The sequence below is a fragment of the Mandrillus leucophaeus genome, unplaced genomic scaffold (assembly GCF_000951045.1).
Source record: "Mandrillus leucophaeus isolate KB7577 unplaced genomic scaffold, Mleu.le_1.0 Scaffold335, whole genome shotgun sequence".
In the NCBI taxonomy this organism is placed as follows: Eukaryota; Metazoa; Chordata; class Mammalia; order Primates; family Cercopithecidae; genus Mandrillus; species Mandrillus leucophaeus.
The window spans coordinates 1,618,214-1,634,469 of NW_012103532.1; the positions used below are offsets into that span (position 1 = coordinate 1,618,214).

Here is a 16,256-nt window from a genome sequence, read left to right on the forward strand (position 1 = left end):
ACATTAATTCAGTAATAATATCTTGAGAAGTACTAAAATGCTAACCAAAAATGGGCTCCTCAAATATTACATCAACTGTACACGGAGGTATTCCATATTTTAAATTATGTACTTTGTGAATATTAAAGAAATGCTTTTCCTGCGTCAATCTGAGAACCACCTCAAAGCCTTTGGGTGGTGAAAAGACTAGAGATCCTAGTATTGTAAATTCCTGGGATAGAATAAATTTAAAAGGAATACAGACGTAGAAGTGGGAGGATCACTTGAGCCCAGGAGACCAGCCTGAACAACATAGCAACACCCTGTTTCTTAAAAACAAAACAAAACAAAAAACTAATACAATGCCATCAGGAGGCCAAGAGTCTCAAATTTAGCTTCAAATCCAAGTCATCATTTATCCTTTCTGTGAAGTTTCAGTTTCCTTCTCTGTACCACAGTAACAGTAAGGAATGTTACGAGGACTGAACAAATTGCTACATATCAAGTCCATTAGAGGACTTGGTACAAAATAAGACTCAATAAAATGGAGCTATGGTAATAATGATAAAACTTTCCTTAAAAGGGGGCTTAAATCTCATAGGCTAGATTTTATGAATTTTGTTTCTAAACTAAAATAATAACATCATTTAAAAAGACTTGTTTTAAAGCTAGAAACCTAATAAAACAGAAAGAGGAAAAAAAGGTCATCATGGTTGAAAAAAGAACCCAGCAAGTTATTGTTTTGATACCATAATTAGGAAGAGAAAATGAAAGTCAGCAAAACCACAGTTTTAGAAAAGTGGTTATTAGATTTTCTTCTTTCCACAGTGGAAAAAGTCCTTCCTGTTGAAGAAGGCAGTGAAATTTTATCACAGCTATTGCTATTCATAAATCTTATATCTATTTTAATTCAATCTGGCCCTAGCCTCTGAGTCGCTGCACCACAATTTGATTACTATAACCATACTTTTTAACTGCTGTCAGGAAAGACAGCGCCTCATACAAACATCTGCCGGAACACATGCCTGCGTTCTCCAGCACCAGCCTTAAATCACGCTCTGGTGATGAATCTTTATCTGACACTAATACTTTTTAACTTCATACGGACAATTAAAATGAATTGTAGCTAAATGCACATATAACAAATCAATTTAATCTTTGGTTGCATAGCAGCATATTTTGCAAATTTCCTAAACTTACTTTCTTACGTGTATCTTTGTCTAGGTGTTAAAACTTCAATTTAACAGAAAGTAAAGTGGAAATACTAATAAAACACAGCTCTTATGATACTGCCATGTAGTTGCAAGCCTCAAAGAATAATGACGTTTGAAATTTATCACTGCCATTTTTAAAAACTTCCACATTTCTATGTGGAGAGTACCATTCTGGGCTTCATTATAAGAGTGACCAAAGCTGAATTCCCTGGCCTGTAGGAATACAACTGAAATTTGGACAAACACACCAAGTATAAGAAACCGGCTGAGATCCAAGCGGTAGACAGTATTCACCTACTATTCATCTACAGTGACCATCACATTTGCTCTCCGGTTTGTTGCTCGTGGTTCTGTTCCTCTGCTCGGTCAGGTGCACCTAATGTCATGGACCACTGTCATAGTCCTCAGCACTGGGCACGACCATTCATGTGAAGTATAGTTTCTCCACTTGATGGCCATATGGCCGCTCTTGTCTTTAAGTTCCCCGAGGGCAGTTAGCCCCATCTTATTTATCAGTGCATGGTACAGAGCTGGTATGCAATAAATGTTTGAAATGAGCCAGTACAGTTTGGTTCCCTTTTAAATAATGTATTCAATGGATAAAGATGTATGAACAAATCCACTCTGCACACCAGGAAAATCAATGAAATAGACAAACATTTGTGAGACACACACCAGATTCTACGTTTTGAAAGCATTCCCCTTCCCCAGTCCCAGTATCTTTTTTTTTTTTTTTTTTTAACATGTAAGGAAGTTAAGGCTTACAGTAACTTGCCCAACCCATATAACTGATAAAAAGATCTAAACCAGTCTGTCAGGTTTCAAGTCCACTGGTAAAGGAAAACCTTTTGTTTTTAAATTTTAAAAAATTTCAAACATTGACTGTTTTTGTTTTCGCCTAACAATGACTGCAAGAGTCTAGGAAAAAGAGCTGTGGTACTGGAATAGGAGAAAAAGGAGCTGAATATCAGCTCTGATACACACTAATGGGGAATCCTGGAGCATGTCACTTTCTCTCTCTCAGCCTGTTCCCTCACCTGGAGCTAACACTCCCTAGATCACTGTTCTGTTAGGATAATTAAGAGGGAAGTTCCAATGTATATATAAAAGATTAACTCTTCAAAAGTTGTAGTTTTCCCATCTGTACCTCCCTACATCTCACTGATGTCAATCACCTCCCTAATCACAAAACTCTGGAATCTTAAAGCCAAAAAGAATCCAAGAGGTCATCTAAGCCACGTTCCTGGTTCTAAACATGCAGAAATCAAGGCTTAGAGATGAGAGATGACTTGTTCTACATCAGAAAGAAAGAACTGCATGGCCAGGACTAACACTCAAGTCTTCTGATTCTCTATCAGTGTTCCTTCTACCACATGGCCTAGTTAGTAGTCCTGGAAATCAAGTTTCCATTTTGTGAGTATGAATGTCATTAATGAAAATAAAAATCTCAGCCCGGCACAGTGGTTCAAACCTGTAATCCCAGCACTTTGGGAGGCTAAGGCGGGCTGATTACCTGGTCAGGAGTTGGAGACCAGCCTGACCAACATGGTGAAACCCCGCCTCTACTAAAAATACAAAAATTAGCCGGGCATGGTGGTACATACCTGTAATCCCAGCTACTTGGGAGGCTGAGGCAGGAGAATCACTTAAACCCGGGAGGCGGAGGTTGCAGTCAGTCAAGATTGCACCACTGCACTCCAGCCTGGGCGACAGAGTGAGACTCCATCTCCAAAAAAAAAAAAAAAGAAAGAAAAGAAGAAAATAAAAACCTCTGAGAATTAGAACACCTGGATTCCATGCCCAGCTAGGTGACCCTAGGCTGTCATTTGATTTCTCTGGATAGAGGTCTTCAAGATAGTAAAATCAGGGCCTCATTCTTTGAGGGAGAAGACAATCTCTCCACGGCAAATCATGCAGAGCAAAGTACCCCATGATGAGAAGGCTGAATGTAAAATCACACCATTCCTAGTACCCTCCATAAAGGATTGTCTCCTGGGCTAGACCTCAGTGCTTGATATTCATTCCAACCAGATTCCCTCTACTAACCTGGTAATTGATCAGGTAGTGAGAAGGTAGTAGGATAACAGCAATCTCATTGTAACAAAAATACGTCCATGTTGTTTACTTCTTAGTCCCCTAACCTCCAAGAATTACAATCAACATGTCTTAAATGACACCTGACATCCGCCTCTTTAAAATTACTCTCTTGAAAATAAAAGAATAAAATTATCCTGTCGTTTTCTCCTCTGAATGGCCTGGTGAGTCAGGCTGGGCATCTGAGCGCACATCCCTGTCATCTGAGAGGAAGTGACTGATGGGAGAGGAAGTATCTGGAAGGTGACTAACGTCTAAAGGCAATTCCTTAGCCAGTTCCAAGGCTGGCTGACAAGCAAGAACAAAGAAGAAGCTTCTTGCTCCACTCGCACCCCAGAGAGCACTACCTCAGGTTCCCCAGACACAAACCAGACAAGTAGGGTATATCCCACCTCCCAAAAACATGTATAGTGTCTTCAAGGACATGGTAACAGACTATGATCTGTGGTCAGCAAGTCCAAAACAGCTGCCAATGGGAATGTCCACCTCATCTTTGGCCCTCTTTCAGGGCTTCCTAATTCAGGGATGGTCTCATTATCCATCCAGCTCCACAAGCCAGACACAGACCAGGAAATCATCCTTCAAACCCCCCTCTAACCCTGTTCCCTACATACATCATCAAATCCAACCACTTTTGCCTATTACTAAACATCTCTTGAATTCATTCACTCCATCTTCATCCTAACAAGCAAGCCCCAAGTTACCACTCTCTCACCCAGAGCACTGCAAAAAATGTCTTGATTACTTTCTCTATCCTCACAAATCCTTCTCAGGGATATACTCCGCAGCACAGCCCCAGGGGTCTTTCCAAAACAGATTTGATTACCTCACCTCCCCATTTAAATCCTTGTTCAAGGCTTCCCCGTGCCATTAGGTTAAAAAGAACACCTCTACCAGTCATACCTGGTCTTCCCCCAGAGCTTCACCTTTCACCACCATCTATGTCACCCTAGGGCTCCTGTCACATAACTTTCTTTTGGTTCCTCAAAATTGCCAAATTCCACTTGCCTCAGACCTTCTGTTCCTTCTTTTTCCTCTGCCTGTTCTTAATTAGTTCTTACTAATCCTTTAGCTCTCAGATCAAAAGATTTTAACCCAAGCCTGACAAACATGTTCTTTCCATGGCAAGAGTCTGCCTTCCTTCGAAAAGCCTTAAACCAATGGTGAATTCTACCTCATGGAATTTTCAGAAGATGGTTCCACAACAAAGGAAGCCACCACAGACTGGCACGGTTCACAGCTAACTGCAGAAATGAGGCCTAGACAGAGAGCTCAGAGTGGAAGAAGTTAGTTTTAAGAATTCAGCATAGAGGATTTAACTTCAGAGTAAAATGCCAAACAATTTTGTTGTGATTCCTGTTTAACTCATTATGAACTGACCATCAAGACAAAAATCCCAATGTCTTCCCTTGGGATTTTCAGTATACCATAAAGCAACAGGAGAGAGATAATGTAATGGTAAGGGGGAAATAATCTCACAAAGAGATGTCTTTAATGAAGTTGAGGCTTCTTTTTCAGACACCATCTTGCTCTGTCACCTAGGCTGGAGTGCAGTGGTGCAATCACAGCTCACTGCAGCCTCAACCTCCTAGGCTCAAGTGATCCTTCCGCCTCAGCCTCCCAACATCCTGGGGTTACAGGTATGAGCCACTATGCCCAGCAATCCTTCTATACCATATACCGGAATATGTAAAAGGTAGTGAATATCTAATCTCCATCTTCTTTTAGAAATAGACTAACAAAAACTGATCTATGAAAGGAAGACTAGCAAAATACAGTCACAGAGATAAGTAGCCAAGAGAATAACTGCTAAAATCATGTTGAGACTTTTCTTTAAAGAAGTATGTAGGTTGGGTGCAGTGGCTCACACCTGTAATCCCAGCACTTTGGAAGGCCAAGATGGGCAGATCACCTGAGGTCAGGAGTTTGAGACCAGCCTGGCCAACATGGTGAAACCCCATCTCTATTAAAAATTCAAAAATTAGCTGGGTGTGTTGGCTGGTGCCTGTAATCCCAGCTACTCGGGAGGCTGAGGCAGGAGAATCACTTGAACCTGGGAAGCAGGGGCTGCAGTGAACTGAGATGGTGCCACTGCACTCCAGCCTGGGCAACAGAAAGAGACTCTGTCTCAAAACAAAACAAAACAAAACAAAAGCATGTACGTGAAGCCACTGAACAAGTGAGACAAATAGCTCCTAATTCAAAATACAGTCACTCTAGATTTGTTTCTTACTGGGCACTAAGCAAGCAAAGTCCTGGAGAACTCTTACTGAAAGGAGCAGTGGTGGACTTTCAGTATTATGCAGCCGACTTCTTTCTTCATTCATGGTTACCCCCGCACCCCCACCAGGTGGGTAGGGGGTGAGGGTAAAGGAGAAGGAAGTAAGGCCAGAAGACCCTTAGGCTCAAGGCCAGTGCCTCAGCTCAGGCAGCATTAAGTAAAAGCTGCCTTCTAGAAACACAGCCAACACTAAAAAGCCCAGGCTACATTTTTTTTTTTTTTTTTTTTTTGGAAAGAGATCCAGAAGCAAACATAGTTTAACATATTAGAAGGGACCATTCCCACAAGAATAGCACATTTTCCAAGTTCAGATGAGGTGCCTTTTCCGCTAAGGGCAATTTTTCTTTTTACATGATTTCAATTCGCTGACCTTTTCTGAGTTTGCAACATTTCTCGGTGGCTTCATGCTTTTCTGAAAAGTTTTAAGTGACTTTCTTTGAAGAGAGCTATTTAATGCCAATGATTGTAGAAAACATTTGTTCATAATTATCCAGACATAGACTGGAACAATGCTGAAACAAGAGCAGCATGCAAAAATGTATTTAAGGACTATCATCCCAAAATGCTGCTAAAAGCTATTAACCAGTATGTGTTAATTGCCACAGCATTCATATTAATTTTCACTTCAGGCTCGACATTGTGGAATATTTCCCCTGATACATTTTAAACAAAGTTTAATTTAAGGAACTGCTTCTATCAACACTTATGAAAATTAACAGCCAAGCAATTAGCACTCATGAATTATCCCTTCCCCCATGCTCTCTGCAGCTTCCCTGTTAAAACAGTTTCTAACTGAGAAATGGTTACTTTCTAACAAGTTAACACAATCAAAGTCACAGTTGTCTATATGAACCAGAACTGGTTTGTTCTTTCAAGCACTTGTCAAGTCAAAGATTCCCCTTATATTTAGAAAATAGTATTTAGCTAGGCCCAAAAAGTAGGATATTTAACATTCTAGAAACTGCCAAGCAATCACCAATATTGAACCATTTTCTCACCCAAGGTTTAAAAAAAAAATAGCCATTCCCCCACCCACCCAAAGGAAGTAATTACTTGTCTCAATCTTCCTAGTGAAGGACGAGAACCCCACTGGATTCCCTGAACTTCAACGAGCAGACCGTTTTCACCCCTACTCTGCTGTACTTCTTCTTTAAGACACTATTCTAAATTCCCGGCTTTTACAAACACATTCCCTCTCACTCAGTACTGTCAACCACATAATGAAGTACGTGAGAGAGACATCGTCACTGTCCCATCGTCAGTGCCGTGTCACCCCTTTACAAAGGGAAAGCAGAAGTGGAATATTTGTTTCCTATGTGCTACACATCCTGCTCATTTCATCCTCCTGAGGAAGATACACAGTCATCATTTCTTTCACCTATCAGGACTGGAACTTGTAGAGAAGAAACATTTTTTCCTTCTACCCTTGTAAATGCTTGGCTGAGGCCCCCGTAACAAGAAACAGAGTAACAAAAGACAAGCACACAAATTTATTTAACCTAAATTTTACATGGTATAGAGCCTTCATAAGAAAAGACCCAAGAAACCATTGGTTAAATCTGAGAGTTTTTACATTAAGTTTGACGAAAAGTGGAGAGTCATGTGGAAAATATAACAGGATGAAGGTAGGAAGTAAGTGTTGTCAACTGCAGGGAAATTTAGCAAAGCCTGTTCTTTAAGATTCATCTTCGGAGATGAGGATGCTCCTTTCCTCCAGGCAGAGGGAGAACACATCTCACATGAGGGCCTTGTGACCTGCTTAGGGGAGATGGGCAGGGGAAGATCAGAGTTATTCCTGCCATTTCTCAAGTTCCTTCAGCTTATGATACTTAATGTTCCAAGGTGCCACATTTTGGGGTAGTGTATCCTGAACCCCAAGCTTCATGAGGTTAAGTAGCTAGCCTGATGTCACACCATAAGTGGAGCCACGGGGATTCGAACTGAGGCTTTACTACAGAATAGGTCGCTTTACTAAATGATGCTGCCTCTCACTGTGCTAGATGCTTCATCCTAGCATTATCCTATTTCATGGTCTCAGGAGCCTTGTGAGGAACTCACACTCATCTCCTTCCAGAGGTGAAAAAAACTGACTGAGATGACACAACTTGCTAATCAGTCCCCCCCTCCCCACCCCGCTTTTTTTATTAGTAACTGTATTGACAGGAAATGGGTACTTGAACTTCTGATGGTCTACTAAGGATAATATCTGCAAATGTAATTTGACCAGAATAGTGATAATGTGCTAGCAAAAGAGTCTCAAGAAAGTGATACGGCATAAAATGGATAGGGTTAGATTTCCTTCTTAAAACATAACCTAATCTGAAACAGGTGGAGAAACAGGGCAGAAAATCCACATATTTTGAGGCACTTAAATCAGTGCTGAATGTCTACTGCCTCTCAGCAAAGCCCACTCCCCGATCACCTCAAAGCAACCTCCTGTCACAACCAACAGCTCCCACATCCAGTGAAATCAGGACTGGCACAAGAAGTTTTCCAATTGTCTCAACCTCTAGAATAGAGGTTTTGTGTTGTTAATGAGGCTATTCAGGGGTTCCATTCTCAACAATGCTTAAGAATTCAGGCAGATGCTTGAGGCTGGTTTTGCGGGTCTGACCAAAGCAAGCCCTAAAACTGCTTGGCAATCAACCTTGAACTTTTTTCAAATGATCAGTAAACAGTTATTGATAATGCAGACTCTAAAAGAGATCACAGACAGCATCACCAACATGCTAAAGAAACAGTATCAACATGATACACCTGACCCCCAAAATTGTCAAAATTACAAGGCACACATGCCTAAGTACAGCCTTTCCCTTTCAGTTTCATGCCTTAAAAAATTATTAGCTAACCACAATTTTAAAAAGCTTTTTATAAAATTATTAACCAGCTACAGGAACCAAAAATTACTTGGAAATATTCACTTTAATTTAGAACAATAGTTAAGTGAGGCTCACCCTTAGAATCATTAAAACCAGCAATCCAGTTGGCACAAACTGTTAAGAACACTAGATGTGCCTGCTTGACTAAAATGTAACAGTAAAGCCATGGCAAAAGCAAAATCTTTTCTTCAAATCTAACACTAATCTTAAGAAGGATTTCACAGCAGTTAGTCTCTTGAGGAAATATATAATTAAGTAGTTTTTTAGCATATTTAATTAGACCCCAAACTCTTCCCTGTCCCCTTCTCTCCCCAATTATGTACTATTTGCCCAAGAGACCTAAGCAACTCAGTTAATTATGTAAATAAGGCAAGAGTTATTCCCAAGAAAAGCATTGTGAATATTTGTAGGAGGGAAAAAAACTGTACATATTTTAGAGGCTTTAACAAACCTTTGTGGAAAAAAAAAAATAGGAGTATCAAAATACGTAGCAAACCCTTATACTTGAGGCAAAAAGCATGGCGTTCCAATGATAAGACAGTGAATCATTAAAACAAGACACTCATTTCATTTCTTAAATATGAGCCGAATAAAAATAAAATAATTTTAAGTTACAACAGTAACAAAAATTTAGTGCTGAATGTCAGATGATTTATGGGAAGAATCAATCTGGAAATTATTAGAGTCGACTCTCACAGAAAAGGCTTTATTATCAAGGGGTTGACATGATCTTAACTCTAGAGGCAGCCATGGTGCTGTTATAACTACTACAATCCCATTATTATGCAATCACAAAATGCTAATTTGATCATTTTGAGGTGTTATTTGAATAGTCATTTTAATTTCTAGGTTACAAAAAGGCTTGACTCAAGTATAATTCTCTATTAATCATTGAGATGTCATTGTATATCATATTGATGCATTTCACAAAGATAAAGACTAATTTAATATGTACAGTACAATATCCTTCAAATATTAGCCATTTTCATTACATATCTGCCAAATGCATCAATATTAATAGATGAGAACAAGGGTTTAATTGTATTTTAGCAATTGTAATATGTAAGATAATAATACAATAGCATCACATAAGATAGACTTATCAATATCTAAATCTTTCTTAATCAATGCATAATGGTGATTGCTCTGCACTCACATCCTTTGTGGATTACAAATGGTCTTGCTATGACAAAAGCATTGAGAGTCTTCAGTGTAAACACACATCTAGCAAGAATAATTCCTTTGTGACTAAGGAAATGGTTTACTTTTTATTTTCCTGCTGGTACTTCAGAAGTTAGATATATACACACCAAGCAGAGTTCACAACCTTGTGACAAATCCAAACCTAAGTAATTAACAATAAAGTCTATGGGATAAAGATAATTCTAGAGTATTTTAAAAGATCTGTTTTTTTTATATATATATATATAAACACATTATCACACATTAACTATTCCAGAAATTACATCCTCAAACAATGAGATGGTATCACGCAATGGAAGCAAATAAATTCCAACTGCTTACCCTAATCCCAACAATAACTTCTCACATGTCTAAATGAATCCATTGTAGTATTTTTTTTTAAATCCTATACAGTCCAACTCGCCATTTTCCAGAGGCTGACATTCCTGTCCCCTGGGGGAACTCCTTTCTCTGTGCTCCATTCCACAAAACAGGAGAAAGAGAAGCTTTACATCAATACAGTCTGTAACTTACTAAAAGTGCTCTCAGGTGTTTTTTGGAGGAAACTTCCTGAGCATATTAGGATCTTTATATTATTTATGCATTTTTTTTCTAGTTTTTGCTCTTCTCTCCCGGAAACATCAATAACCTCATGTGCCGATGGCCACACATGCTTACTTAAACCTATGGAAACCTGCTGAACTGTAGGAAGTAAAAGTCTTTCGAAGAGAAAACATCTCTGCTCAAAGAGGACAACTGACAGAACCAGCTCATGAAAAAATAAATAAATAAATAAAATTCAAGCAGAAGCAAAAAGCTGTATGTTTATTAACTGCAATGGCATTGAAATAAGACAGATTATACATGACACCTCCAGGCAAAGAGCTATCACTCAGCACTCCACAACACTGCCAGACAGCAAACATCACGGCAATAAATACAAAAATCAACCGCTACTGTCTTCTGAACAAGGCCCTGCTCAGGTCAGTACAGAGACACAAGAAGGCAGGGGTTGGGGGAAGGGGTGCTGCACATGAAACTAGGATCCACCTCAAATAGTGGCCATATTTCTAAAAGGAAAACAAACACACTTTAATTTTATAACAGCAAACTGTTAGCACAAACAGGCAAAAAACAAAGTTAGCCTCCATAGCAAGTGTCAAGATCCCCCTACAGTGAAATACTGAAATGCAAGCAATAGCCTAGGATTCTGAAATGAAGCTCAGATCTCAACAATTTCTACAATTATAATAAAGAATCAGCCAAGACAATGCAAACTGCCTCCCAGAACCACTTTCAAGGCTTTCCCAACACAATTAGACCTTGATTAATCACAATCTAACTAATCCAACTTCTCAAGTATACTTAGGAGATAAAACAGATTAAAAATATACACATATATATTTCTCTCTCCCTTCCTCCCCCTCCTCTTTCTATCATATATATAAATATACATACACCTATAAACATATATATACTATACATATATAAGTATATATACATTTGGGAGGATTAAAATACAACAGTCCTGAGATATCTATACACAGAGAAACAGAGAATGAGAGAGCACAGGACTGTTTTTGTTTTAATCCTCCCAAATATATTACTGTGGAAACAATACTGAACCCAAATTCATACCTTTACATCAACAGTCTAAGAAAATGTGGAGTGACATTCTGTAACTGTCAACTGACATTCTATGAAGCATTTCTGAAACCCTAAATCTAATAATAATACCAACAACAACTCCACTCAATTACAGTTTTACTTAAAGGGACAAAGTCTCATTTTTACTTACCTTGCCATCAAATTTGGAATACTCATTAAAGGGGTTATTCAGCTGCAGAGGGCACTGTTCTAGGCGTACAGATAATATTGACTGCTTTCCAGAAATTGGAGGCTTCTCTTTGAGAGACTTTTTTTCAAACAGTGACTTTAACTCCTGGGCTGTGACACAAGAGGAAGAAAAACATCCTGTGATTACACAGAGACAACTTGTCCACCTTCCCTAAAAAGTCTTCCTTAGAACCTGAAGGAAAAAGCATCCAGAGGCATGTTCAGGTCGGATGTATGCAGAAAGCCCCACAATACACTGTGCACTGAAAAGGCAGAGCACAGAAAAACGTGCAGGCCAGGATAGTCAATTTGGAAGGAGAAGGGGTTAAGGGAAGGGGGAGAATCAGACAAAGCAACAACGGAGCCATTTTATAAGAAGAGCACTCACAGCCAGGAGACCTAAGCTTTGGCCCGGCTTTGCTAACAGCAAGCTATGTGATAGTGAACACTTCTCTAAATCTCTCTGGGCTTGTCAAACTAGATAATCTCAAAGATCTCTCCTGCCTCTAATATTATGTGATTTTGGAATTCTAGTTCTTCAAGGTCAAGATCTACATATTAATCCTCTAACACTCTCCAGTTGCACCTTGCACAAACTCTTGATGCCAAAGATGAAGAGGGGAAAAAAAGAAAGGATATTTATAGTAACAGTAGCTAACATTTATTGCTTCTTGGCCTTTTGGCTAAGATCAAGTGTAGTAACAGTAGCTAACATTTATTTAGCAAGTCAATATATCTCATTTAATCCTCATAACAAGCCTCTGAGGTAGATACTAGCATTATCTCACATTTGGCAATGTGGAAACAAGCTTAGAATATTCTGATTAGCCCTGGACCACACAGCTAATAAGTAACAGAACTAGAATTTGCACCTGACCAAGGTTCTTATACATTAGGGCACTAATGAACAAGGTAAGACTAACTCAATAAATTTTGTTGCATGAATGAATGATTGAAATAATTCAGATTATTATTAAATCTGAATCGTGAGTTCTTATTCATTAGTGAACCAAGACAAGTTTCGTATCTTTTCAAAGATCATTTAATTCTCTAAATCAATTGGAATATTAATCAAGGTGGTGGTAGCTAGATGATAAGTGACTATCAGGAAATGTCCACACTTAAAGTTTTAAAATAAATCAATCTGAGACTTTAAAATCTGCAATAAACATGTTCAACCCCATTCCACTTTAGCATTGTCAAATTAAACCAAGAGAGAGAACAGAACTCTGTAACAGTCACTTAGAACTTCCAAAAAAAATGTAACTGCAGCTGGGCACCATGGCTCAAACCTGTCCTAGCACTTTAGAAAGGCAAGGTGGGAGGATCACTTGAGCACAGGAGTTCGATATAATCAACATATTAAACACAGATTTGAAGAGAATTAGACTATAATTTGATTAAAAGTAATATTTTAAATATGGGAAGTACTTTTCTACCTGTAATCTATGACCAGTTTCATGGTTATAATTGGGAAAGAAATGATCCTTTATTAAGCATCTGTTAGGAGCCAGGATCAACACTAGATATTTTCCTCACCTGGCACAGTCACAGTCTTCACAGATGCTAAGAGAGATGTTACTACTAGCTCCATGAAGAAACTGAGGAATCCCAAACTTAAGTAATGTATAGACTTCACACAGCTGTTACCAACAGGGTTCGGTGCAAGGTGATGCTATGATTAACCCTTTCATTCTCAGATATTCACACTCAGACCTCTCTCCTCAACCTAACGTCTCCTCCCCTCTTCCTCCTTTGTCGAGGCTTGGAGAACACAAACAACCAAAGAGAACTTTTGCATGCTCTCATCTGCTCTTCTATCTGCCTGTCCTCCTATTACCATGGATGAACTCCCTCTGCCCTTACCTTACGCCAGCCCATCCTTGTGCACTAGATCCCATCCCTCTTGCCAATTCATGAACAACTCTCCAGCAATTCTCTTCTCTCTCTTCCATTGTCACTTTTTCTCTTACTGAATTAGTCACATTGGCACACAGTACTGAAACACTGCTCATAAAAAAAAAAAAAAAAAAAAAATCTGCTCTCTATCCCATACTCCCTCCCTTCTGGTTACTACCATATTTTTTTCCTTCTTAAAATGTCATCTATATTCTTTCTGTCCAGTACCTCCACTTCCATTCAATCAAATCCACTCCAAGCAGGCATATTCAGGTCACACTACTCCACCAAAGCAGCTTTCATCGAAGTCACCAATGATCCCTTTGTTGCTAAATCTGTTGGTCAATTTTTAATCCTCATCTTACAAGATGTCTTGGCAGCATTTGACACGGTTCATCACTCCCTCCTGTTTTAACATTTTTTTCACTTGCTCCCCATGACTCCACTCTATCTGGCTTTTATACTGTCTCTCAGGCTACTCCTTCTTGGTCCCTCTGCTGATTCATCTCATTTCCCCCTTGAATCACTGGTATTTCCCAAGGCAAGCACTTGGACCTCTTCTCAATCTACATTCACACCACTGGTGATCTCATCCAGTCATATCCTTTTAAATATCATCGATAAGGGGCAAAACTAAATTGTGGTGACATAAATCAGAACAATGCTTGCCTCTGGGGAGTGGAATGACTAAAAAGGAGCACCAGGGAACTTCTTTGGGGTGACAGAATTGCTCTATACTTGTCTGGGATGCTAGTTATATAAATGTATCTATCTGTCAAAAGTCATTGAGCTGTACATTTAATAGCTGTACATTTCACTATATGTAAAGCATACCTCAAAAAAAGTAAATAAATAAAAAGGGAAACCCCAAGTAAATATCCTGTATATGCTACTAACTCTCAATGGTTATTTTTAACCCTAAACACTCCCTGAAATTATAGACATCCAACTTTCTACCGGACACTTTCACTTGGATGCCCACCAAGCACCTCAAGTATTACCTATCCGTAACTAAACTCTTGATCTTTCCCTGAAGCTCCCATTCCCACAATCTCCTCAGTTAATGGCAATTCAGTTCTGATAGGCCAAAAACTTGGGAGTCATCCTGACTTCTCACATCCTACATCCTACCCGTCAACCAATACTTCAAAAGCTATTCAGAACCACGGCAACCGCTAGCACCACTGTATTATCATCATCACCTTCAAACCTGCTTTACTGTTTCTGCCCTTGCCTCCTCCATCCCGACGCTTGTTTCTTCCTGACATAGCCGCCAATATGAGTCTTTTAAAATACAAGTTACAAACTTCAGAATGAGGAGAAAACTTGATAAATCTGACCACAAAAAAAGAAAACACTTTTGTATGGGAAAAAAGTAAAAAGACAAATGATAAATTAGGAAAGAATAAAGGTCAATATTCCTAATATATAAATATTCTGAAAATAAAGAAGACACTGAACAACACAGATAGAAAAATAAGACAAAAAATATGAAATGTTCACAGAAAAAGAAATGTAAACAGCTCTTAAATGGAAAGATTCTCAACCACATTCATAAGAGACATGCAAATTAAAACTACATTTCACCAGATTGGCAAAAATCTAAAAGTTTGAGGCTCTGAGGACATAGACACTCTATACGTTACCGGTGGGTAACAGCAAAAGTCCTATGAAAGGGAATTCAGAAGATCAAGGAAAATCATATCTTCATTTACCCTCTGACCCAACAATACCACTTAGATACATTAGTAAAACAAAATCTTTAAAAATATGCATAAAACTATTCCCTGCAGTGCCATTTGCAAAAGCCTGAAAACAATCAAACATCCCTGACTGGGGCATGGGTTGGCACTGGTACATCTGTATCATAGAGTAGTATGCAGCTGTAAAATGGAATGAAGCTTATCTCTATATATTGCTCCAGAAAAATCCTCAGAATATATTACTAAATGAAAAAAATTACATATTGTACAAAACAGTATGTATAGTATGTTATCTTTAATCTAAAAAAGGGGGATATAAACATAAATATGCTTATATATAGTTTTAAAGCGACAAAAAACCGTTTTAAAAATGACTATAAAAGAGTGAAGGGAACAGAACGTGAAGCTAGATTTCTCTGACTTTATCTTGCTTTATGTTTTTGACTTTGAAGCCATTTTAAATAATTATAAAAGAAAATTAAAAGTATAACCTCTAAAAACAAAGGCAAAATGAAATAAATGAACCTAAGTATAATAATGACTTGGCAGATTAACCACAAAGTGGGGAATTATTTTAAATAACTTTGTTACTCAGCAAATGACCCAATTTCTTCAACAAATAAATTATAAGAAAAAAAGTGAAAGAGAAGCTATAGATTAAAAAAATGAGACATTAACCAAAGTAGTAGATGGATTTTAGAACCAAACATGAACAAACCAATAGGGAAAAAAGAAAAATTTGAGATGATTTGGGAAATAATGAACAATAATTGGATATTTAATAATATTAAATAAGTATTTCTTGGCCAGGCACTGTGGCTCACAACTATAATTCCAGCACTTTGGGAGGCCAAGATGGGCAGATCACTTGAGCCCAGGAGTTCAAGATCAGCCAAATCCCATCTCTACAAAAAATGCAAAAATTAGCCAGGAATGGTGACTTGTGCCTGTAGTCCCAGCTGCTTGTGAGGCTGAGGAGGAAGAAACGCTTGAGCCCAGAAGGTTGAGGTTGTAGTGAGTCATGTTCATGCCACTGTATTCTAGCCCCGGTCAAAGTGCAAGACCCTGCTTCAAAACAAAAATTTTTTTTCTGACAGGGCATGGTGGCTCACGCCTGTAATCCCAGCACTTTGGGAGGCCGAGGTGGGCGGATCACGAGGTCAGGAGATCGAGACCATCCTGGCTAACA

At 38.7% G+C, this 16,256-nt stretch overlaps 1 protein-coding gene across 3 annotated transcripts in view; it reads right to left on the minus strand.

Moving 5' to 3' along the window:
• The window catches only part of MAPKAP1 (mitogen-activated protein kinase associated protein 1), a 252,106-nt gene that overhangs the window by 216,921 nt on the left and 18,929 nt on the right, over window positions 1-16,256 (minus strand). For all 3 annotated transcript variants that reach the window (XM_011988689.1, XM_011988690.1, XM_011988688.1), the window contains exon 3: window positions 11,428-11,576. In XM_011988689.1, the coding sequence (XP_011844079.1) occupies window positions 11,428-11,576 (149 nt within the window). The remainder of the gene's footprint in view (window positions 1-11,427; window positions 11,577-16,256) is intronic.